Genomic DNA, 26,126 nt, shown 5'->3' with positions numbered 1-26,126 from the left:
GGAGAATAGTGATAACCGATGGGTAAAATTGGTGAAAGGGAAATATCTAAACAATAAAGATTTTTCCATGCTAAAATTCTAAAAAATGCAAGTTGGTGCTGGAGAAGTATTTGCAATCAAAGAGAATATCATAAAAGATATAACATGGAAAAATGGAAATGGAAAGAAGTAATCTTTGGCTAGATGGCTAGGCAAGAAATGGCCCATTAATTGAATTTAGGCCCATTGATAATAGTGCGCTTAGTCAGGAAAAATGGAAAATAGTGAAGTGGAGAAGATTATGAGAAATAATAATTGGGATATGACAAAAATTAATAATATGCTTTAGATAGCAAAAAGGATTCAAGCAATGATAATCCCGCAAGTGGAAAAGTTTTTTTTTAGGGAGCCCTTTTTGGTTAAGTTGGCTTATGTGACTTTAAAACAGGATGAAGAGGAAGATGAAAGGATAAAATGTCTTAGTAAGAAAATAAACAAAATAGGTTGTGCCTCAAAGATAAAAATATTCTTGTGGATCCTCACGAGGAGATTCCCAACAAAAGGAGGACTATTTAGTAAAGGTTTAATTGTGACTCGGATTGTTGGATGGAAATAAGAGAAAAATGAATAAAAGGGTGATCTATGTTGGGAGAAAATATCTTACGTACTATGACAACATTGGAAAAATAGGAACAAGATAAGAGTGGGCAAGGTGATCATGGAAGGTGATTCAAATAAAGCCCTAAAAGGAAGAGTCACTACATGGAGATGTCAAACGATCATAGAAGTGTGCGGGAAACTGATAAGACAGCGGATTGTAGGTCTCTCACTCACACGCTCACAGGAAAGGTAATCAAGCAGCAGACTGGTTGGTGAGTGAAGGTCATCGAGCAAACTTCCTTAAAGTTGGAGCCATGCATAGAGACTTGGAGTATTTTGTTTTAGTATATACCTAGGATGTTGCTTTACTAGATCTGTGTAAGTATCTCTCTTTGTAAAAAAAAAGCATGATTCAGTTACACGAGAAGGGGCTGTGAGCTTCAACACCATCAAAAGATGAAAGCAGTAAGGGAAAGCTCTGTAGTCTGTACCAAAGAGGAAACCAAGGCTTCCTGAATTGTGGTTATTCTGCATTCGTTAGGGGGAAGACTATGTCTAACGACAGATTTAGCTTTTGATTCTGTTACACATCTTGATTAACCCAACGTGGTATCTTTACATATTTGTATTTGTACTCCTTCCAAATGAATTGTAATTGAAGCAAATATAAAACAGAGGAGGGATGCAATCGCCCTTTATTAAAAGAGCTAAGATTTCATATGATAAAACGCATAGGAAAGGCAAAATAGGATTTTACAACTCATGGTATGTTTAAGCCATTTATCCATAAAATTATCATAAAAAAGGAGGAATTAAACTCCTTTTCTCGGTGGAATTAAACCAAAACCCTAACTACTTTAAACTAATTAAACAGGAAAAATATCAAAGGAATACAAAATTTGAAATTAAACCAAAACTCCTATTGCATTTTCAAAACTTAAAAGAGTGAAAGAAATAAGAGAACTTTGCAATTGTGATAAAAATGATATTGAGTATAATGTCAGCATATATTGCTATTGAAGCTTATTGGGGTGATTGGAAAAAGACTGAATATGATTGAAAATGAAGCACATAAACAATTGGAACTCCATTAGTGCCAAGTGTCTAAGAACCTTCATTATATCTGTTTGCCCATTTTTCTGACCAATCATTTTGTTGGTTTTCAAGAAAAATAAACTAATAAACACAGTTAATGGGGGTAAAGCATATAGATGGTAATAAAATAGTGAAGGTAATTTTGAAAATAAAAATCAGGGCTTTCAAGACAAAAACTATTAGATTTTAAACAACGGTAAAACAAATAGAAAAATTAGTGAAGCGTAATTTTAAAAATTGGTGTTTTGACGGATGGGACGAACGGTAAAGCAAATAGAAAGAATATCAAGGGGTAATTTTGGAAATTAAAATTAGGGTGTTTTGATGAATGGAATGATTACCATTCCCCTTAGACTTGGCAATTGGGTTGGGTTAAGAAGCTTTGGGTTGATTTCCGGTTGGGATGAATTTCAGGTTGGATAAGCAAATGCTAGACCCTAACCTAAATGTTTGGGTTAGGGTTGACCCATGGTTCATCTTGGGTCATCCCTAAAAATAATTGAAATTTAAAAAAACAAAAAAAAACATGAAAATGCCAAAATTAAAGGAATTAACCTTAAAATTCCAAACATAAAATAAAAATCTTGAACACTCAACAATTCAAAAAGTAAAACCTAAATAGTTAAGAATAAAGAGTGAAAACATCTAACAATACATAAATAGTCCCAATAGACTTGACAAACGGGTCAACTGGTTGACCCCATGACCCAACCCAACCCAGTTCTTTCTGGCTTGGAACTCAGATAGCTAAATATGGGATCCTAACCCTGTTTGTTCGGGTTGGATTGGGTCGGATTTGCCGGTTGAGTCAATTTTTTTCCAGGTTCAACTCCAATGTTTATTAATGGTCAATAGAAAAGGATACAAAAAATCTAACCTAGGCTTTGATTATATAACAAAACTCTTGCCTTTTCTATGTGCCAATGCATTATACTATAATATGAACAAGGAAATAATTAATAGTCACAGAATAAGGAAATATTGATCGATTGAAGCTCTATAATTAATCCACTTCTCTTGTGGTGCTATGATAGGAAGAAATGACGAGCCTCCATCAAATAGAAACTTCAACAGCTTTTAACATGATGAGCCTACAGCCCTGCACTGGCTATTTTCTCAGCCATGATGGAGTTTACAACATCCTTTACAAAGACGTAAAAGCATTCTCTGCATGAACTAGGCATTAATTTTGACATATGGAGCTGCTGGCTTTGCACGTTGTGGGCGCATATTGAGCTAGGAAAGGGGCGGACACAGGATTTTGTGTGCTCCAACCCACACGCTGCCAAAATGGTATGAGTAGCAAGCCTTGCAACTTCTTTGAATCCATCAACCCCTGCAAAATGAACAATAAACACCGTATGTTGGTTTCTTATTGTTTTATTGATGCATCAATTATTTATAGCAATTCAGAATTCTATATCATATTGCTAATTTGCTGTCTCTAATTACTTTCTCCTGAAAGCAGCATCAGGTAATTAGTTCCTTCCTGATTTCTCAATGGCAATTTTTCTCATCCAAATTAATAATATCATTATTCTCTCCAATAGTGATGTTCTTCCCCATATCGTTATTCTCCACAATATGGCACTGAACAGAAAATAATGGAGGAACAGGATTATGTAGCTGACCCCATATAATTGGCACAAGGCTTAGACGATGATGGTTATCCTCCCCAATAGATTTGCCTTTTAAGTAAACGCTACAGTAAATACCATCTTCTTTACAGGTATAATGATTATGTCTTACCATCATATTATTTATTTGTATAAAATAGATTTTCTTCACAAATTGGTGTTACAAATCTGCCCTCAAAATAAATAACAAAATTAGATAGTAACATCCCTTTACTCATTGCTTCTCTAGATTCTGAAACACCGCCCTTTTGCTTCATATTTTCAGGTGATAATAATAGTTTACTGTATAAATTTAAATAAAGACCTCCATTTTAATAACCATTGAAGCCTTCCACCAACCATTTGGTGATGGCTGCATTCAACTTCCCAATCTATTCAAATCCATACATTCTGCTGGAAGTATCAACAATTAAATCTTTTTAAGTAACTTGCTGCAATTGCAGAGTGCCTATATGCATGATTTTTAATTGACTAAAGTTTCATGTAATATATTTAATTAACCAAACTCACTAAAAATCTTCTATAATATTTTTTTTCATACTGATTCTTATAACAAAAATATCAGCATATTTATCTTATCCAATATATTTACTTATTTTGAATTTAACAAAGTAGTTCTATCTTGTATTCCTGTATAACCAAATATCCAGCACTATTTGTTTTTTTCGTTTGCATTTTTTACCTTTAAGCTACTTATAAAAAATGTCATATGTATCTTTCTCCTTGTTTTCACCCTTTTAAAATACCACAAAAAGATGACCGATAATGTCTTAGTCTATTTTGTATTTAACTAAAATTCCAACAGTCTGTAGTCTTAAAATAAAAATAATAATAATAACTTTAAAACACATAAGAAAATCAGCACATAAACGTGTTTTTTTTAAATATTCTTTTATCAACTTCAGATGAAATGGTAGGCTGGAATTGCAAAAATTCACTATATAATTAAAATGGTGAAAAACTTGTGCAATCCGTCCAACTGGTTTTGAAGTCATGAATTCATCAAAGCCAAACACTTAATTTAGTTCAAGTAAAGATCCAAACATTGGCTATAAGCCTATAACCATTTCAAGATAGTTTTTACCCTTTTCCAAGGCTTAGACGATGATGGTTATTCTCGTCAATAGTTTATTTATTTATTTTTTCTTTTGACATGTTATTCTCCTCAGTAGTTTTGCCTTTTATAGAACTTATTGAAAGGAATAAAGAGGCATTTCAGGCGCACAGAAAATGACTTAAAGTTGCAACTTTTATTACTAACAATCAAATTTTACTAATTGTGATATAAAGAATGATTTACATACAGCTGACAGACAGAAAAGAAAAAAGAGCAAGTCGCCGAGGAGAAGAAGCAAATCGCCACACTCGAGGAGCAAGTCCCCCTCCTAAAGCTATAGGTTGGTTCGGCATTCCAGGACCCCACCAGTGGAGAGAACCAACTACATTCCCCTTAACGCGAAGCGAGGAGAGATCTTAATGGCCATTAAGGACTCCTCCATTGTCAGATGGCCACCCAAGCTACGGAGAGACCCAGCGACCAAGAACCCAAATGTTTATTGCCACTTTCATCAGGACCATGGTCACAGCACGGAGAATTGCAGAAACCTCCGTGACGAGATCGAGGAACTCATCTGCCGCGGGTATTTGAAAAACTACATTTTGCGCGAGGAGAAAGGGCAGGGGGACCGACTGGGAGATCGGAAGAAGCCCCAGAGACTAGTAGATAGAATGAGTAGCCACCTTGCCCGCTATCAGAAGAAAGACCGATCATCAGAGTGATCAACATGATCACTGGTGGATCCATTGTAGCGGGGTGCACAACAGCAACAGGGAAAACTTCGGTCTGAGAACTGGAGCACGAGGCAGAGAACCCACCAAAGCGACCTCGGATAGAAGAACCCATTTATTTCACCGAGGATGATGCTCGTGGGACTCAGTACCCTCATGACGACATCCTTGTCGTAAAGCTCATCATCAACGATTTCGAAGTGAAGTGGATCTTGGTGGACTCAGGCAGTTCGGTCGATGTCCTCTTCAAAGGGACCTTTGACAAGTTACAATTGCAGTAAAGCAATCTGAAACCGGCGGATACTCCCCTAATAGGGTTCAACGGAGAAGAAGTCAGGCCTATCAGTCGAGCCACAGTACCGGTGGAGGCGGGCACGTGGCCGAACACCGAGCGGTTCGAACATACCTTCTTGGTGGTCGCGACTCCGTCCCCCTACAACGCGATCATAGGTTGGCCCATCACGTACGCTTTACGTGCGATAGCATCAACCTACTATCTACCGATAAAGTTTCCGACCGATTACGGAATAGGGGTCATACGAGGCTACCCTCAAGGGAAAAGCAAAGTTGGCGGAAGACGTCGAACTGGAACAACCAGTAGACTGCACCGAGGAGCGAGCTGTCCCGATGGAAGAGAGTCCACATACCGGTTTCCGAGACCGAGCCGACCAAGACTCTCCAGATCGGTGCCCTGATAAGCGAACCGCTCCGAACACAACTAGTAAGTTTCTTACTCAATAATTTAGATGCTTTCGCCTGGTCCACGGCAGAAATGCCTGGAATCGACCCTAGTGTGATAACTCATAAACTAAATGGCCAGTTAGACAAAGAAAACACAACCTTGCCCCAGAGCGGTGGAGGGTAGTCGATGAGGAGGTCAGGAAGCTCCTCGCCGCAGACTTCATCAGGGAGGTCCATTACCCGAGCTGGGTCGCCAACTCCATGTTGGTGAAGAAGGCCAACGGCAAGTGGCGCATGTGCGTCAACTACACCGACCTGAACAGAGCTTGCCCGAAGGATTGCTTTCCCCTGCCCAGAATAGACCGCCTAGTAGACGCGACCTCAGGGCATGAGTTGCTGAGTTTCATGGACGCCTACTCTGGCTACAACCAAATTAGGATAGACATAGCCATCTAGGATAAAACTACTTTTGTAACCGAACTCGGGTTGTACTATTACAAAGTCATGCCCTTTGGTTTGAAAAATGCTGGAGCAACTTTCCAGTGATTTGTAAACAATATTTTTGAACCTTTGATTGGCAATAAAGTGGAGTGTTATGTTGATGACATGGTCATGAAAACCCAGTTTTCTAGATCTTTGATCAATGATTTAAATGTTGTTTTTCAAATTTTAAGGAAGTATAATATGAAGTTAAACCCAAATAAGTGTGTCTTCGGGGTCACGTCGGGCAAGCTCCTCGGTTACATAGTGAACTGACGTGGCATCGAAACTAATCTGGATAAAATTAAGGCTATTTTAGATATGCGACCACCCCAAAAAATCAAGGAAGTCCAACGACTAACTGGCTATGTAGCTGCCCTAAACCGATTTATGTCTAAATCGGCAGGTCGGTGTCTACCCATTCTTAAGGCAATAAAAAAGAACAAAAATTTCGAATGGATCGAAAAGTGCCAGTTTGCGTTCGATGAGCTAAAAAGGTACCTACGTACCGCCTCGATTTTAACACGACCTGAGGAAGGAGATGAATTGATGTTGTACCTCTTCGCGAGTGACGAGGTGGTCAGCTTGATACTGATCAGAGTAGACTGGGTCCAACGACCCATCTACTACGTAAGTAAAGTTTTGCAGGACGTGGAAACTAGATATCCTAACACCGAGAAGCTAGCGTACGCGCTAGTAGTAGCAGCTCGGAAATTGCGCCCATACTTCCAAGCCCATACCATCGTTGTCCTTACTAATAGACCTCTGAGGCACATCGAGCTGAGTGAGTACGACATCCAGTTTGAGCCATGGCTAGCGATCAAAGCCCAAGTCTTGGCAGACTTCATAGCAGAATGCACATTCAACACGCCGGCCCCTGAACCGACTAAGCCCACTAACGTGTCAGAGGCGTCAACCAACGTGGCACCGGTCCCGGTTAGAGAAACATCGACCTGTGACGAGGAGCCCTGGATCCTCCACGTAGACAACTCATCCAACCAGCGAGCGAAGTGAAGCTGGAGTACGCTCTCCAATTCGGATTCGAAGCGTCGAACAATGAGTATGAGGCACTAATTGTCGGGCTAAACTTAGCGAAGGAAATGGGTACAAAACATCTTATCATGTGTAGCGACTCTCAGCTGGTAGTTAACCAAGCCAATGGTGATTACAAAGCTTGTGACTCAACTATGGCGGCCTACTTAGCCAAAGTTAGGGAGATCCTACCAGGCTTTCGCTCTTGTTTCATCAGGCAGATACCAAGATCCGAGAATGTTGAAGGCGATGCCCTGTCAAGACTAGCAAGTAGCAGCAGCAACACCATGCGAATTGTGTATATAGAGGACCTACCTCAGCCTAGCATTCTCGAGGGGGCAGAAGAGGTCGCTCCCGTGTTGCAAGCGGAACCGAGCTGGATTGACCCGCTCATTGATTATCTACTCCACGGAACCCTACTTGCAGAACGTAATGCAGCTCGAAGGGTAGAGCGTCAATCAGCTCAATACGTCCTTATAGACGGACGACTATACAAGAAGTCCTTCACGCTCCCCTACCTACGTTGCTTGTGACCCTCAGAAGCTGAGTTCGTACTTCGCGACATCCATGAAGGGTTATGCGGAGGACACTTGGGGAATAGAGCGCTCGCCCAAAAGGCATTAAGGCAGGGCTACTATTGGCCCACTATGAAGGCAGAAGTGCTCGAGCTTGTCAAGAAATGTGACAGATGTCAAAGGCATGCCAACATTCTCCATCAGTCCACCGCCGACCTGAAGTACTTGACTAGCCCATGGCCCTTCGTGCAGTGGGGAATTGACATCCTTGGTCTATTTCCGCCGACAACTGGGCAGAGGAAGTTCTTGGTCGTGGTAGTAGACTACTTCACAAAATGGGTGGAGGCCAAACCGTTGGTAAGCATCACAGCCCGGAACATGCAGAATTTCTTTTGGAAAAACATCATGTCATTTCGGACTGCCCAGAGTGTTGATCTCGAATAACGGGAAGCATTCGAGGACATCAAATTCCAAAACTGGTGTGCTGAGATGGGAATTCAGCAAAATTTCACTTCGGTAACACACCCGCAAGCAAATGGATAGGCCGAAGTGATGAACAGGGCTATTCTCCGCAGACTGAAAGATCACCTTGCGCGAGCCAAAGGGTTGTGGGTGGACGAGTTGTCCAGTGTCCTTTGGGCCTACCGGACTACCATCAAGATCGCGATCGTTGAAACACCCTTCAACCACACATATGGGACGGAATTCGTGATTCCGACAGAGATTGAAGTACCAACGTTGCGGCTCGAAGTGTATGATGAAGAGGCAAACAATGACGAGCTCCGGACTAACTTAGACCTGGTTGAAGAAGTGCACGACTTGGCCCCCATTCGAACTGTGGCTTACCAACAAAGAGTAGCTCGGTATTATAACGCCCGGGTCAAGAAGCGACTACTCCGAGTCGGCAACTTGGTCCTCTATAAGGTAATGGCACCTGAGCCCGACATGGGTAAGCTTGGCCCGAACTGGGAAGGTCCATATCGGGTGAGACGAATGTTTGGAGAAGGAACCTACGAGCTCAAAACTATGGAAGGAAAACAAGTACCTCGAGCTTGGAGCATTGAAAACCTAAGGAGATACTATCTGTGAAACCCCAATGCAACTGAAAAACAACTAAGTCCACAAGATCACCAAGCTAATCTTAAGGACGACGAACTGGAAAGAGGACTCCAAGTCACTCTTAGAAGCCTAAGGGCTATGGTAACGAGCTGATAAGAGACATCGGCACAATGTAATACCTATTCGCCTCTTTGCATAGGCTCACTAAGACCTAGTCGCTTCGGCATGGGCAACCGAAAACCCCAATCGCTTTGGCATGGGTAAGGCAAAAATAGCCTAGGCACAGACAAGTCGGGCATATACCCTACAGTGTTTGTTCACCTCGACGTACAATGACGTTGGGTTATTCCTATTCGAGTCTAGCTTGCCAGCTCGGGAGTAATCTATACTTAGAAAAATCTTTGCTCCTATTTGATTCTAGCTCACTAGCTCGGGAGTAATCTATACTTAGAAAAATTTTTTGCACACAAGAAATTTTTGAACTGTTGTATTCATTAATGAAGCATTTCAGGTACATAGAAAAAGAAAAAAAGAAAAAAAAAGGGGGGAGCAAGAACAAGAAGATTACAACTATATAACCGAGCTCGGAGACTCAGGACATCGAGTATATACAGGGGTTCCAAGAAAAGAGGCATCAATCAACTCGGGGCTCCTCATCCCCAGTAGAAGCATCGATAGACTGGTCAGTCTCTATACGATCCTCGGCGGCACCATCTCCCTCTCCCTCTTCTGATGTCTCGTCACCAAGGTCATCATCGCTCTCCTCTTCGGAGTCTGGGTCTTTAGCAGCTTCAACGGCCATCTCCTTGGTGATCTTCGACGTCGTGATGGCACTGAGATCGAGATGTGGGAATTCACACCGGGTCAACCATCTGCTAAGCTTAAAGCCCTTGCGGTAGCCCACTGCCCCAGCATCAATCAACAAATCACAATGTTTCGCCAAAGATTTGTACTCCTCGATGGCCTTGACCTTGGCCTCCTCTATTGCACTGAGCAAAATATCAGTCCACTCCTTCACCAGCGCCTCGAGGTTCTCGTTCTCACTCTTAAGAGTCGCCTCGCGCTCCTCTAGCTCCTTCTTCTCTGCCATCAACAGAGTCAACAATTCCTTCTTAGCTCGCGCATCTTTTTGTAGCTTGTTGATCTCGCTGCGAGCTAGGTTCAATTCGGAGTGGGCACTTCAGGAGGACTCCTCGGCTTTGAGAGCTTGCTTCAGGTTCACCTCGGACCGGTAGGCTAGGGCATGGATCGAAGAGTTCACCTGCCAAGAGAAGAAACAAAATCTAAGTATGGAGAAAAAACTATGAATAATATAGCCCAAAGGTTGAGTACGTACCACCATGCAATGAGTTGCTGCTCTAGCCCCGAGCTAAGCGACCGGTAAATTGGCCCAACGAGCAACCTCCTCGGCAAAGACTGCGTCCTTGCTCTTGAGGAGACCGAACTTCGGAGTCAAGATGCTCCGAACTGAGGTGTCACCACTCGAGCGGGTGGTCGCCTAAGCATGTTGAGGCTCGGAAGATGTGGTCTCCTCGGGCAAGTGGGGCGGAGAAGTTTTACCTTGGTCCTCTTTGACCAAGTTGATCACTGGCGGCTGCTCAGGGACGGTGGTGCCGATGTCGGGAGTAGTGGTGTATTCATGGAGGCGAGCCTTCTAGGAGGCCCTCTTCTTCTGCTTCCCCTTCTACATGCTCCTGAAAAGCTCGTCAGCGGGGATGTCAGCCATGGCAGCTGCAAAAGATGACGTACAGAGTTAGATACAACATCAAAGTAAAATAAAACAAAGAAAACAAGTACAACAGTTGTGATGATGACCTACCAGGAGGACTTAGCCCGGCTTGTACGAGCTTCTCTTCGGTCACGAAATTATCGAACTTCAGCCCGAGCTTCGCCCAAGATCGGACTTCCTCCCGTGACTTTTGATCCAATCTGACGCTGGGGTCCTGGATGGCAGCCCTCCAGTGAGTTGGAAACGGCCACTCCTCGGTGTTATGGACTACAAAATAACACCTCTTCTAGGCCGAGACTTTGTTTGGGAGCTCGTGCAACAATTTATACCCAGGGTGAGGAGACATATTATAGCTTCGCCTGTGCTCGGGGAAAACACAGGCTGAATTATTTTTGATAGATAAGATTGAGGAAAAGGTGTCGAGGTCCAGGGGTCGGTTATAATCGTGGAAAAGTGAGATGGTACATACAACGTTACGGATAGAGTTCGGATGGAACTGGTTTATGGCGATGTCAAAAAATTTGACGATCTCAACTATGAAGGGATGGAGTGGAAACGAAGCCCGGCTACAAGCTGCTCCTCGAAGACCACGATCTCGTCATGGTCGTGATCCCACGTAAAGTTGCCTAAGGGAATGTTGTATACTAAGTTGTTGGGTAGCCTATACCGAGCTACTAAGGACAAGAGCCTGTCCACTGTCATTGAAGACGGGCCGAAGCTGTCCGGCAATCGACCTCGACGCGAAGTGGAGGCCGACCTACCAGAAGCCTCACGCTCTTGCCGAGGTGAGTCCGCCTCGGACGGGTTGGAGTCAACATCCTGCGCCGAGGTGCCCACCTCGACAGGACGAGACTTTGCCGCCTCGGCCCCAGCGGACTCACCACTCCCCATCATCGACCTTGACGCAAAGTGGAAGCCGGCCTACCAGAAGCCTCACGCTCTTGCCGAGGTGAGTCCGCCTCGGACGGGTTGGAGTCAACATCCTACGCCAAGGTGCCCACCTCGACAGGACGAGACTCTGCCGCCTCGGCCCCAGCGGACTCACCGCTCCCCATCTAAAAGACTATCTAAACTAAGGCTAGACATACTAATGGAATGGACAATGGAATCGGAAACAAGGAAAGGCGAACTCACCAAAGAAGACTAAAGAAAGCAAAACGACCTCGGACATGGGGATAGCTGACACCGAGCTAGGAGACTTGAACGCGATCTCAAAGAGCTCAGTCACGCGGTTTGTGGCGAGGAAAATGGGCCCTTTGGCCCCTATTTATAGTCACCATATCCCGAGGATCAACAGTCAAGATCTGTGTGATCCGATGGCTCCCATGAAAACCGACTGCACGCCACCTGAGGTTGAAATCAGTTGAGCACACGTTTTGACGTCCGCGGAGTTTATAATCGGCGTGACGTCCGCGAAGTTTATAATCGGCGTGATGTCCACGCATACCTGATATGCGATCTGGGTCATTTCTTGGTCGAGCCAAGCGGTCATACAGGTCCGACCAAAGGTCCGCCCTTCGTATCACCTAGACATCGTGCTAAATCCACCTGGGCTCGTCATGAACTCCCCGTGCCGGGTCAGGACCCTTGGCACAAGGAGTGGGGGGCAATTGATCACGTAATCAACTCCAGAAACTTCTCAGTGGACTCTGAATCTCTCGGGATCACGCCGCGTAACGGCAGGACTTATCCTCTCCCCGCCCGGATCGGACGGTAACGATAGACTTCATTGACTGGTACGTTACTCCCCTCCTAAAGCGGAATGGATCCCATCTACACGGACCCAAGATCCCGGAGTCATTTCATGAGACCCACGGAAGCTCAACTATATAAGGGCATCAACCCCCTAGGACCCCGGTACGTGCAATGAAGTGCATTCTAGCTCATTGTTCTCAAATATTCAGCTCACATATTATCATTGACTGGTACGTTACTCCCCTCCTCACCGGGTTAGCCACCCTAGGTTTTCTGATCCCTCCTTTTCTTTGCAGTTCGAGCGACCTACTTAGCGGCAGGCGTTCGAGCTGCTTTACAGCTAGGAGCATCCAGATCGTGCACCATCAATATTCTTTTTCTCTTTCCTTTTCCATTTTCTTATCAGCCAATTTATGATCATATTCTAATTTTTGTTTTCTGCAGAAAAGCCAAAAGGAGGTTTTAGTGGTCATTACTTCTTGACCAATTAAAGGAACCATTTCCCTTTTCCTTTTTTTTTTTTTTTGAATTTCTACATACTCTAGCAAACTACCTTCTGATAACTTCCTCCACAGGATGACCATAACAGCCCTAGAACCCAAGGAGGCAAGGACTAGCCTGGAAGGGACAAGCCCCAATGTATTTCTTCTCTGGTCCTCTCCATATTCTTCCCCTGGCCAAGAAACAACTAACTCATTGACTGATCTTAGGATCCACTGAAATGAGGTGTTCCAAAGGGTACCCAAATGTGAAAAAAGACTTCCTTCTAGGATGATGCCACAAAAAAGTAATCAAAGAGTAGTCGCAGGCTCACAAACACAACCTAAATGCATTTGCTACATCACATGGATGAATATGACAAGAAAAGGAACCACATGCAAGCATTCATGATTTAAAAAAAAAAAAAAGTTTGTTTAGTTGGAATCTTTTTTTTTTATCTGGGAAACATCTTTTACCACATTGGATTTGGAGAAATATAAACCATCTATCATTAAAGCAGCAGGAAAAGAAAATGTTTTATTTTTGAAATGGAACTATCAAAAGCCATATTGATAAAAAAAAAAACTATCAAAAACCATACCTAATTTTTTATCTCTGTTTAGCAACTTCAGGTTAAGTTTCACCAAAGACTGGACCTCACTCTTAGCATCATCTTTTCTTGTTGTGCCTTCAGCAAGTTCCTTTTCCAGTTCACCCCGTCCTATAGGAGTCCCTACCTTGCTAAGTAGAGATACACCAAACTCTGGTCTGCCACAAGATACCTCAGAACACCCTGGTGCTGAATTAACCAGGGTAATCGGACAAGCACTCCCATCTGTTCCATCCTTAGAGTTTGTCAATCCCCCACTGAAGCAAGGTTGTTCGATTTTCCCTCCATGCTTCTGAGATGCATTCACCTTAACTCTCTCTTTGATTGTTTCCTTACTTGGCTTTTCCTTTTCAGAGGTTCGACAATTATAGCTTTTTTCTATTTTAACATTTCCCAGATCAGTGCCAGTGAATGCTTTGTTTTTGGGTACAGAAAATGTTGAGGTTATGTTGTTTGCTTCTTTTGGGGAATGCCTTTTGGTAAAGGGATAAGTAGAGTCCTGATGGTCATTGTGGGTCCCTTTAGGAGCCCGTTGTAATGATTTTGCAATGTCCAACATTTTCCAGGCTCTATCAATATCATATGAACCTCTACTGCTGAACGTATCACCAGAAACGCTGTCCATGGAAGTTATCTGCTGAGAACTCATGGAAGGTGATGATCGTGAAAGACTTAATCTGTCAGAAATTATTGCCCCATTACTATTTTTTGTATTCCTTTTGCCACATGAATCAAGTAAACTAGATGAGAAGCGCACTGATCCACTTCGTAAAGCACTCCAATTTTCTCTTAAGGCCTGTATACGAACTTGGACATTGCGGCAGCGTCGCAATGTTCTCGCACTTGGATCACTCACTCTAGATGCTGCACTGGTATCCCTCACTCTAGATGCCGCACTGGTGTCTCTTTGGGTTACAGTGGCATCACTCACTCGAGATGCTGCACTTGTGTCCCTTTGAGCTATACAGGTTTCCCTCACTCTAGATGCTGAACAGGTGCCCCTCTGAGTTACAATGGAGGGAGAGACATCACCTTCAGGGGTATCTGATTCTCGTACAATATCAAAAATTGAAACATGTGTTTCAGCTACTTTGGTACCAAAGCTTTTGGAAAAATTTTGATTGCAACCATCAATGTCAGTTTGACTGTTACTGTGGTCATCCCTAGAAACAGCACAATCATGGCAATACCAATCACCCTCAGGTACAGTTACACCAAGTCCAACACAGTAAGTATGAGCAGCTGAATCACAAAGATCACAAAGTAGTAGAAGATTTTCATCTGCAGTACTATGGCATTCAGTACACCGAACTTCTGCATAAGGGTCAGAAGGTCCAATCATTGAATTTCCAAGAGGATGGTAAACCTGGGAAAGATACCAACAATTAAATAGTAAGCTCGGTAGACGAAGGATTATCTTTATTTTATTTTTATAGCAGTGATGGAAAATTCCACTTTAAGAAGCACCAGAAAATTTCCAAACTTACCAGTTTCAAAGGTTTTTGCTAGATTAAGTGGAGATCTATTTGGGGTCGGAATTAATAAAAGGGTAAAGGAGACAAGAAGAGCTATGAAGAGAAAAAAGGAGATTTTATTTTCTACTGATGAAGGTTTGAAGTGAAGGTTTATTGCTGTCTGCATGTAGGAAGGGGTTTTGATGGGTAGTTTTCTTGGTTGGGCTCTGGGAAAGACAGGAGAAATGGTATAGGGAGGGGCTTTGGTTGCATAATTTAGGGTTCTGTATGTGGGAGGTTTTAAGAGATTAATTGGGTCTGATCTGTAATTGATGTTTTTTTTTGAAAATAAGACAGGGCTGGAATGATTCTGGGGTTCGGGTGATGCCTTATCACTATGTGGGAAGTTTTAAGAGATTAATTGGGTCTGATCTGTAATTGATGTTTTTTTTTTTTGAAAATAAGACAGGGCTGGAATGATTCTGGGGTTCGGGTGATGCCTTATCACCTATTGTAATCCTTGATATTTTCTTCTTTATTTATCTTCAAAGAATATTCGACTTTTACGTTCTACTTGTAATACATAAAATGATAAAAATTCTATGCATAAATGTAAAAATACAAACATACATGAGGATAGGATTGCTAGATAATTTGTATAGAAAAGGAAAACAGAAAACCAATAACTCTTCTACATGATAGCTTAGGTGTTAAAAATGGGCTCAGCATGATTAACCCTAAAACCCTACTCGAGCAGAAAATTTTACCCTAACAGAAAAGCATGTTTTTCATGGAAGCTTTATAGTAATAAATTTGGGCTTACGATTGCCAACATCATTAGAGAAAAAGTCCAATGCATGAACCATAGAGCTGGGATGGACTTAGCAAGTTAGCATAACTATATAACGGACAGTATGCCACATAATCTCCTCATTGGAAGTGAGAAAGGTGTGATCAGTGATCTAGAGAAGAAACTTAGTCATACTTACACATTTGATTCTAAAGTATCACTCATTGTACAGCTTTGCAATGTGCACCATCTGTACATGCATGGTTGACCATCCGACAAAATCTAGCAAAATGACATGGGTTGAATGCCAATCCTCAATATAAGCCAACTGCAACCAGAAACTTGTTACCAACCAATACTTTCGTTGCTGGCCACAACTTTCCTAATGTGTAATTGTTTAAAGTCAAAACATCAAGAACTACTCCTTTAAATTTCAAAAACGACCATTTTCTCTCTAGGAAATCTAGAAAATACTTTCCTTTTTTATAGTAAATAAAAAATTTTAAAAAGAAAAAAGCCAATAACTACAACATCAGGTCATAAGGTATCACTGAGACAAACCCAGCTAAGACCACACCACTCCACATACAAACAACCCAAATAACTTTTTTTATTGGCATACAAACAACCCAAATAACCAACAACAAAAACCAACAAACATAAAAGATGTAATAAATATCCCTATACGCTCATGACCCCATCCCCTCCAATTATAATATCATCATCATCATCATCATCGCCGTCATCCAAGACATTTTTTTATCAATAACACCAGCTTCATTAAATTAAAAGAAAAGAAGGAATATGGATACAAGAGGGTGTTAGACAGTTGTATGCCCTTAGCTTCAATCAGAATTATGTACATTATGAATTTATTGTAAATGAATAAAGTACACATTTGATTCATGTTCCTGTGGTGTGTTTCTGTGTAATACCCTTAAACTAGATACTTAATGAGACTTGTGTTAGTTTAGAATGTTCATAGCCATTGGGTAAGTCTGGGGAGATTTATCCTGCCAAGGCTGACACTGGTGTGCGGCCAACTGTTGGGGTGGCTTGTCTCAGCTACCAGGGTGAGACCCGAAGCACATGCAGTGTAGGATTAATAGAACCTTTAAACCGGACCAGATTTCCAGTATTGCCCTGGACCTTGGAGATAGATGGGCAAAACTAGAAAGTTACACCTAACCCCTAGACTCGATTATGATACTACACTAGGTGTCGGATTGGGCTGTCTTTGATGTACCAATCAGTGAGATCCTTAGTGGGGGTCAAAACCTGGGTATGTTGGGACAGTCCGAGAATTCATCTGAGTGGGTGATCATAGTGACAGGATCAACCCCTTTGTCGGACAAAGGTAATGATCGGGGATGCACTCTCTCTGATGGAAACCAAGACTGCCAGCAACCGATTTCAATTGTTGAGATTTTGTTTTGCAAAATATATTTATATAAAGATATATATATATATATATATATATATGTTATGGTTTCGAAATGATTTGCAAAAGGTTTTAATTCCCGGGATCCATGTAAGCGGAGAGTGCAACACTGTTCCTTGCAGTCGAGGGAGAGGTCCTCCCTTGTCGGGCAGTGTTTGATCATTATGGGCTGAGAGGTTAAGTGTAAGACCATTGAGGATAATACCTGATGGGCTAATCTTGCATCTGCCCACAAGTCCCTAGGTGTTATAAGGTGGCTTGGCCCAGGGACCACTTAGGGTAAGTGTTGGGCCCATAGAGCCCATAAGATGGGTTTCAGGGGGTGCACTGTCCATAACAGTGTATTCGGCCAGGCCTTGTAACAAAGGTTGGGCTGAACCTATGTGGCTGATGTGTAGATCAATGTTTGGGTCCCATGCCATACAAGGAAGCCCAACTGGGCAGCAGTTTGGAAGGCTAAGTGAGTACATAACCTTAAATGGGCCTTAAGCCCATTTCGAATTGGGCTGATTTGATCAGTCAATTAAAAGGGGCGAATTCTGAGATGGATCAGCTGATAGGATTGGGCCTAGACCCTATCCACTTAGAGAGTCCAAGATCTAAATGAGATTTAGATCTGAAAGCCTCCTAATTAGATTAGGAGATGGCTGATCTGATCTGCAGATAAGATAAGGGTTATCCTTTATCACTTAAAGGGACTTCTAATCCAAATATGATTTGGATTAGCAACTCCTAATGGAATTAGGAGCTGATCCCTTTAAGATTATGAAAGAAGAAAGGGGCGGCAAGAGTTAGTGGTTGATGTTCAATTTTCTTCAAAGCTAAAAATCACAAGAAGAGAGATTTCTGCACCCTGCGAATTCTCTCTTGCCGCCTCCTTCCTACCGCCGCCATCACCTTCAATTCGATCTCCAGTTCTTGGGAGAAATCAAGATCTGATCTTGATTCCAATCTTTTGGGAAAAGATTGGTTGGAGCTGTACTCACAAGCCATCCAATTGATTCTTGCGAAGGGTCAAGTTCTTTTGGAAGAACATTGTTGATTCTGCTCCATCCTGCACTGCGCCATCTTCAGTGGGAGCAGATTTTGGATCCTTCCTTGGGCGTGAACACCTCCATTGGGAGATATTGCTTCTCTGTATCAGGTACATCCTCCCCCCTACTCCTTTTGGTTCAGATCTGGTTTGGTTCTTGATTCAAGATTGATCATTAAAAAACATGTTTTTCTAAATATAGGGAATTTGATTCCCTGCAAAGATGGGAGAAATTTTTGAAATTCGCCCTATCCATTCCACAAGTCTTGGGCGTCCATGTGATGGATATCCCATCCCTTCAGAGGGGAGATAAAATATCTTAGCTCCCCAAAAACAAAAAACAAAGGGAGTGCAAAGAGAAAAGATTAAAAACTAGCCCAAAAAACAGACTCCCTATTCACTCCTTGCTTGGCCAACCCATCCGCAAATGAGTTGGCACTCCTCTTCACCCAGCTATGCTGAATCTCAATGTCCCTACCCAGCCATAAGAACTGTTTTTTTTCATTGTTAAAGTTTCACAAACCACTGTCCTCTGTCTTCAACCAACTAACCACCACCTTCAAATCACCTTCCAGGATCAAACGGCTGATACTTAATTCCTTTGCTCTTCGAATTCCTTCAAGCGCTGCAAGGATCTTAGTCCTAAGAGAGTCACCTTCTCCAATAGGGCCAGAGAATAAAGCAATAACAATCCCTTCCTCATTCCTGAAGACTCCTCCAATCCTAGAGGGCCCTGGATTCCTTGCATTGCTGCAATCAAAATTCAGCTTTATAAAGCCCGAGGGGGGAGAGGAAAAAAACGGACAAAGAGTCCTCTTGCATCTAGCATTGGAAGCAATCTCTTTCCAGTTTCTTAGCAAGTCATCCACAGGAAAATCTGGAAACAACTCCAAAGATTTTAGCCAGTGGACAGCCCTTAAAAGGATTCGATCTAACAATTCTTCCAATGTTCTTTCCTTGTCGGAAAAAAATGCATTTCTTTCTTCCCAAAATGACCAGCATACCGCTGCCCTAATACACCTCCACATAGTCTTCCCTCGCTTCCTAGGCCAATTGAAAAAAGGAGAAAACAAACCTTGGACAGTCTCCGGAAGATACCAAGAACACCCAAAACGAGAGAAAACCCACTCCCAAACAGTTTTAGCAGCCTTACAAGAGACCATGAGGTGGTAGCCAAATTCCCCATCAGCTTTACAAAGAGCACATCTATTAGGAAGTAGACAATAGTTGGGTCTCTTTCTCTGAAGTAAGTCTAAAGTGTTGATTCTTTCCAGGAAAATTTCCCAACAAAAAAAACCAACCCGAGGAGGATTAGGCTTACTCCAAATTTCCTTAACTGGAAAGGGCAACCCAAAGGGGATAGGAGGTTGAGTTAAGGTTTCAAAGAATGAAGCACAAGAAAAGGTACCAGAGCTAGAAGGGGTCCAAAATCTGGTGTCTTCCTTAGCACGGTTTAGGAAGACAATCACAAGGGAGGCTAGCAAAGTTACCAAGTTATCCATGTCTATATCCCTAATTGCCCTACGCAGGCCTAGGTTTCATCCAAAGCCAAAAGTGGAGGCTGAAGGGACCAAGAAGGAAGATATGGGTTCATTTTTCAAGTCTGATAGAGCATACAAGGAAGGAAACTGGTCCTTCAGAGGAGAATCCCCGACCCAAAGTTGTTCCCAGAATTTTATTCGGTTACCAGAGTTTAGACCATACCTGATCCAAGGGGAGAGAATTTGAAGCAGATTGTGAATGGATTTCCAAGAAGCAGCTGAAGCCCTTGCCAAGATTCCAGGATCCCAACCCATGAATGCTAGCCACAATCTTAGTCCACAATTTATCCCTTTCCAATGAAAACCTACACAACCATTTCCCCAGTAGAGCCATATTCCTTTTTTGAAATTACCAATCCCAATACCTCCTAGTTTTTACACCTAGTGACTCACCCTATGATCTCTCTTCTCCTCTCCAGGCTCCCATAGAAAGTTGCTTATTAATTTTTCCAAAAGATTGGAAACCTTTGAGAGGATCTTAAACACTGACAGATAGTAGATAGGTAGGTTAGCTAGGGTAGACCTAATGAGACTGACTCTCCCACCTAAAGAAAGATAATTTCTCTTCCAGGCTGCCAGCCTCTTCTCAAACCTCTCCACTACCGGAGCCGAAAAGCTAACACTCTTCCAGGGGCCAGTCCGAAATTGCACAACCTAGCTCACCTGCAAATTCCCTTAGGTCCCTTTCATTCACATTCGCTCCCACCACACAACTCTTATCAAAGTTCACCTTGAGATTAGATATCTACTCAAAGAGTTGTATTGTCAATTAGATTCCGGATCCAATTGAAGTTCATTCCTTCACAAAATAGAATAGTATCATCTGCAAACTATAGAAGTGTTAAGGGAACCTCCTCCCTTCCTACTCTCCACCCTCTTATCAAATTCCTCGAGTCTGCTCTATGGATCAATCTCCCAAGCACATCAACAATCAAGGTGAAAAGAAAAAGGGATAAGTCATCCTAGACTTATCCCAAGATTCCCAACTATATGGGGTTGACTACATGAATCATGTTTCACCAATCTGTTCTATTAAAGTCATATCCACCGTTAAATTGTTAGTGCTTAAATCAAAATATAACCATCTACATACATATCAACCCAAAATAGAAAGCCTTGTACAAAACTATATCCCACCCTTGCAATCATATCAAATGTTCACTCACCATGAACATTACAAAGGTGAACCATTTATCTTCACACTTCAAAGAGTTTTATGCTGCTGGTTTTGACCTCCAATAAGAACTCTCTCACCATCCTGCTTGACGAATTATTTGATAGATTCTGAGTAAACAGATATATTTTTGGATATGGTAATTAACTATGTTTTCTTATGAAATCCACTCTTATTTGGTAAAAATCATGACTATTTTTTTTCAATTACATTCTTGTTGACTGGTATATAAAACTAGAGATTAAACCAGCACTTAGTTTTTTTTTTTTTTTGATAAATGGTGAAAATTCTATTAAAAGTGGAAAAGCATTCCTCAAAGCAACAGTACATAGGCCATATAGGCATCCATAAAAGATCAGCAGAACAGATAATAAGAACACCCTACTAGATCATCATAGAAAAAAAGGAATTAACAGGCTTGAACTTCTCTTCCCTGTCAGCTTATGGGATGGCTCTTTTAATATATTTCAGTCTGAATTCTTTGTGAATGCATGACCACTGATGTAGGGTTCTCTACATTCTTCCTAGTAGTGCTTCCAGTTGAGAACTGTTTGTGTTGAACGCACTCTCATTGCACTCCTTCCACAAGAGCCAGCAAATGACCACAGGTACCAACCTCCACAAGATGGTCCCTCTTTTACTGAAAGCCTTACACCTCCAAGCAACAACAAGGGACCACACATCTCTGGTAAGAGCGGTGCTTACCCCAAACAGTCTAAAAAAATGCATCCAAGCACAAAAAGAAAAGTGGGAATGCATCAATAAATGATGCACCGGCTCCTCAAGACCACATAGCTTGCATTGGTTGGTTATGGTCATCCCTCTCAATTGGAGATTGTTGATTGTAAGGATTCTATCTAATATAGCAGTTCACAGAAAGAATATAGTTTTAGATGAAACTGTGTTTGACCAGATCCATTTCTGGATTCCATCCACCAAATCCAATCCTCATTGTTTGGTCTGATTTAGATTTTGTATCTATGAAATAGTGCAAGGAGATCTAACAGCTCTGGCTCTTCCCAATCTTGATTATTCCTACACAACCTGGGACACCAAACTGCATTTTACCTGTGACCATTTCATAGTTATCCTTGATTGCTGCATCCTTGTTCACTGCCAAGTTAAAAGTCTGGGGGTGAAACACAGGGGGGGGGGGGGGGGGGGACTTCGAAGGAGCTATACACCATCTGTTTCCAGAAGTGGATGTGCTCTCCATTTCCCATAGTGAAATTAATGTTCTGCAGGAAACTGTAAAATCCCATTGTAGGTCTAAGTTGTAGGGCACTGGAGATATCCACCTGAAAGACGATAGAATCGGTAGATGGTGGTGGCAGTGGTCTCTGGGAGGCAGAGAGCAAGAGGATAGGGAAGCTGAGGTCTCAAACTAGCAGAGCTTACATAGGGTTTGGGATGGAATGTTGTGTGGGGATCATTGAGATCCCTTATTTATAGAGATTGCCTTGGGAAAGGAGGGAAACTTTCCCGCTTTGGGAAAGCAGTCCAAAGTTTTTTTGGATCTGAAACAGTTAAGTGGGCTAGGTTTTGCCACATGTCTATGCGGTTATATCAGTATTGAAGTTCCCGCTTCTTCCTGGAATCCGCATGTGAGCATGAATATAGCTACTTCCCTTCTAGAAGCTTGACCATATGTGTCACAGGAGAAGTTACTCTAAAAAATGTTTAAGTGTTGATAAGGTTGTGTGACATAAGATATAAAATAGCGCAAATGTGATGCTAGGTCACAAGGTTGCAATAAGAAAGAAGCAAATCACATCAAGTGAGCATGATGATCCTGCTATAGGAATGGCAACGGGGCGGGTTTGGGACAGGGCATCCATTCCCCATTGGGGACGGGGAATCCCCGAATTTTCCCCGCTCCAAGGCAATTACTTAAAAAATATCTATTTTATGGACAATTTATACATAGGATATAGGAATTTGGGGGTATTTTAGAATTGAATTATAATACTTTAGGGATAATTCAAAAATAAAATTATGGGATCCTAGGATTTTAAAAATTTAGGGAAAACTTAGAGATATTTTAAATATCAATATTAAACCTAGATATATTTTACTAATTTAGCTTCGGGTTCGGGGTGGGTTCGGGGAATTATATACAAAACCCGCCTCGTCCTTGTTTAAGGTCGGGGAAAACCCACTCCGTTCGGGGCGAGGCCCCGGTTTTACGGGGGAAATTGCCATCCCTATCCTGCTATGTGGGATTAGGGCACTGCAATGTGCCACAAGATCATTGCTACACCACGAACTGCATGAAGGAACTGCACTGGGAGGTCGCAACATTGTGTACTGTTATGAGGTCCTTCTGCATTGGGGAAATGGGAAGGGCAGCAAGTGTAGTCATGGGAAACGGCTATGCTGGAACTCGGTGTTACTATTTTAATGCTTTAGCACACAGATACGACCCCTACGTTGCCCGCTCATGCAAATTCACAATAAGTTTTTATTGCAGGTGATGCGATGTCAAATTCCATGTACTTACACCAATCATTTAGGCACCTGGAACACTGGGCACTCCAATATCACCTAAATTCCTTTTACTTCTTAACAACTATGATCTAGAAATTTTTTCCCCTCTATAGACAAGATAATATTAGCATATTGAACACATCTAAGTTGTAGTATCAGAAATAATGACCATGTATGAAAAACCAAATCTCTTGTACAATTGCACATAATTTGGAAAACATCAAATCTTCACTATAACATTTACATGATCAGATGTTTGCATATTATCTCATGCCTAGCAAATGCACTTTGAATTAGCATCAAGTGTAGGGATTTCTGTTTAAGGGGCAAAAGAATCTCAGTCATGTATGCCATTGTAACATTCTTTCCCCTTTCCTCTAATACCTTTTTGAGTTACGATCCAATACATAGAGGCCTCTAACAGTTTTTCCAGCTTTCCAATTTTCCTTGTGATTTTTCTACTCTAATCTGAGACTTAAGTCTACTGGAGGTTCACTAGAATATTTACAGGGCACAAGCACAAAGCTGGAGGATAATATAGATCATCAAATCATGGAGTCTGGCGACTTCTATCCTCACGCACTAAGAAATAGATCCAAGGGGAGCAAATTTAGATTCAGGGACATTGTTGCTGATGCATGGTGTGGCCTAACTAACATGTTTTCAATTTCTTCTTGCATAATGTATTATTGAACTCCGTTCATTGATCGTGTATTGACTTTGCTGAGTATATAACTTTGTAACATGCTTATATTAATAGAGTTTAGTGTTATTTATTGTTAGTTGTCAATGTTAACTTAACGACATTAACCGCATGGGAAACTTTTTTTTTCTGTGATTGAAAGCTCATGTACAAACCAATATCAGACCAGGGTACTAATCAGCATTCGGCACTGTCACTGAGTACACCCTATAAAAAAATGAGATACTACCACTAAAAGGTAACCAATAACTATATTCATACAACATTGAAATTCTTTTTCGTAAAGGTAAACAAGCCTACCAAATAATAATAATAATAATAATAATAAGTATAAACATAAGCACAATCACTACAACTAGAAAGAGGAACAAGGATCACTTAAAAGAAAAGATGAATGATCTGACCTGATTGCGAACAGGGACATTAACGATCCTTTCGGAAAGGAAAACTCCTTCCTTGGGTGGACGGCGAATGGTGCTGAATCTCTGTTTGCACATAGGGCAAAGAGATTCAACCTTGGACCACTCCATGATGCAGACGAAACAGAAGTAGTGATTGCAGCTATCAATCCAGCCTCTGATAGCCTTCCCGTCGTCAGACAAACAAATACCACAAACGTCGGAAACAGAATCCATGGTTTCTTCCTCCTTTTCATATTCGATTTTCTCTTTCCCTTTCGAGCTGGAGATCGGAGATGGGTTAAGGGCTAGGGTCTTCGGGCGTTTGCTGGGAGACGGACATGCCTCCAAATCCGAGCTAGCGGAACCTTGCTCTTCCGGGAACGCACCCTCCTCTGAATCGTCGGCCATAGGCCCGTCCAAGTGTGAACCGCAAATGGAATTGCTCTCTACTCTATGGATTCGGTTGCGCTTTTTTCGGGTAAGGCTGTTTATTTTATTTTTGGGTAAATTGCACATTAGTAGCTCCGTACTAGGGGCTAGTTCACTTTATACCCGAAGGTCCCGAACTTCAGTCTTCAAATTCAAAACGTGTTCCACCACCTCTGCACCTCATTGTCAAAAACTGTCATTTTAGTCCAAATTCGTTAATTAGCAATGTTTTTGAAACCGCGTTGATCCGGACAGTCGGACCGTTCGGCCCGGAAATCATTCAAGAAACCGGTTCCGTTTTACCTTTGACCCATTCTTGGATAAAAAACCGTTGACTTGTTCAGAAAACCACTGATTCAGGCGGTCGAATCATCGATTCATTTGACCCAGACATCGATTCACGGTATGAGAAATTGCAAATTTGAGACACAAACTCATATATAATATCCAGGAAGAAGAATAAGAAAAAATTGCAGATCTCAGATCTAGATCTCAAAAGAAGAAGAGAAGAAGAAGAATATCCCAAATCTAGATCTGAAAAGAAATGAAAAATCAATCTCAGATCTGAGATTTGATAACTCGTATGAGATCTGTCATTTGCGATGTGTTATCGTCGTCGCCGATGAGCGTCGAATCATTCTCCTCCTCTTCCTTCTTCTTCCCTCTTTCTTTCCTTTCTTTTCTTTTTCTTCTTTTCCTTTTTTTTTCCTTTTTCCTTTCTTTCTTTCCTTCTCTTTTTTCTTAGCCGACAAAATATTCTTCTTCACTCCTCCGATCCTCCTTTCTCTATTTCTCATGACTCATATACTATTTGGCCTTTCCTAATATGAACCGTTCGACTTGGATGGTCGAACTGTTGACCCAAAAACGATTCTATTTCTGGGTCAATTTTTAAAACCTTATTAATTAGTGTTAGATGACGCTTGAATAGGCAATATGATTTCTGAATAACTTTCGGCAAAGTCAACTAGAATCATAAGCGTATCAGGTGTTATTTATTAAAATTGATGAATGGGTTTTGATGGATCAAAATTCTTTGCATACCATGTCTTTCCTGCATAGTGTAATTAAACACCATTGTTTACTGTATATCCTAACCTTTCTATTGAAGTACCAATGCTTCCCCGTGGAGGTACGAAAAAAAACGTTATCAGAGAAGACGACGTTGTTGGAAAAGAGGGATTTAGATCATGTCACCGTTGTAAACTGTAATCCTTTTATCAATTATTCAATCCATAACAAATGAGGTTTAGAGTGTTTAGACCACCACTGTTGTCAGAAAAAAGATGGGTA

The 26,126-nt window shown here is 41.8% G+C and overlaps 1 protein-coding gene across 6 annotated transcripts; it reads right to left on the bottom strand.

The window, feature by feature from the left end:
* Nucleotides 1-2,633: 2,633 nt before the first annotated feature.
* LOC104597855 (uncharacterized) lies at nucleotides 2,634-24,916 on the bottom strand. 6 transcript variants are annotated; one of them, XM_088904045.1, is made up of 6 exons: nucleotides 24,408-24,916; nucleotides 13,372-14,746; nucleotides 12,844-12,963; nucleotides 10,686-12,728; nucleotides 10,203-10,597; nucleotides 4,567-10,127 (listed from the first exon to the last, which is right to left on the bottom strand). In XM_088904045.1, exons 1-4 carry the CDS (start codon nucleotides 24,810-24,812, stop codon nucleotides 12,715-12,717), a joined length of 1,914 nt encoding a protein of 637 aa, XP_088760171.1. In that variant the 5' UTR covers nucleotides 24,813-24,916; the 3' UTR covers nucleotides 4,567-10,127; nucleotides 10,203-10,597; nucleotides 10,686-12,714. The 6 variants fall into 6 exon arrangements, with proteins under 6 accessions (XP_088760174.1, XP_010257899.1, XP_088760171.1 ...); XM_088904047.1 differs by adding an exon at nucleotides 15,824-15,952 and having other exon boundaries at nucleotides 10,686-12,963; nucleotides 24,408-24,865; XM_088904044.1 differs by having other exon boundaries at nucleotides 10,686-12,963.
* Nucleotides 24,917-26,126: the final 1,210 nt, after the last annotated feature.

This window comes from Nelumbo nucifera, chromosome 4 (assembly GCF_055504915.1).
Source record: "Nelumbo nucifera cultivar China Antique chromosome 4, China Antique-T2T, whole genome shotgun sequence".
In the NCBI taxonomy this organism is placed as follows: Eukaryota; Viridiplantae; Streptophyta; class Magnoliopsida; order Proteales; family Nelumbonaceae; genus Nelumbo; species Nelumbo nucifera.
Note: the sequence above shows the minus strand (reverse complement) of the source record. Positions and strands in the feature narration are given on the sequence as shown.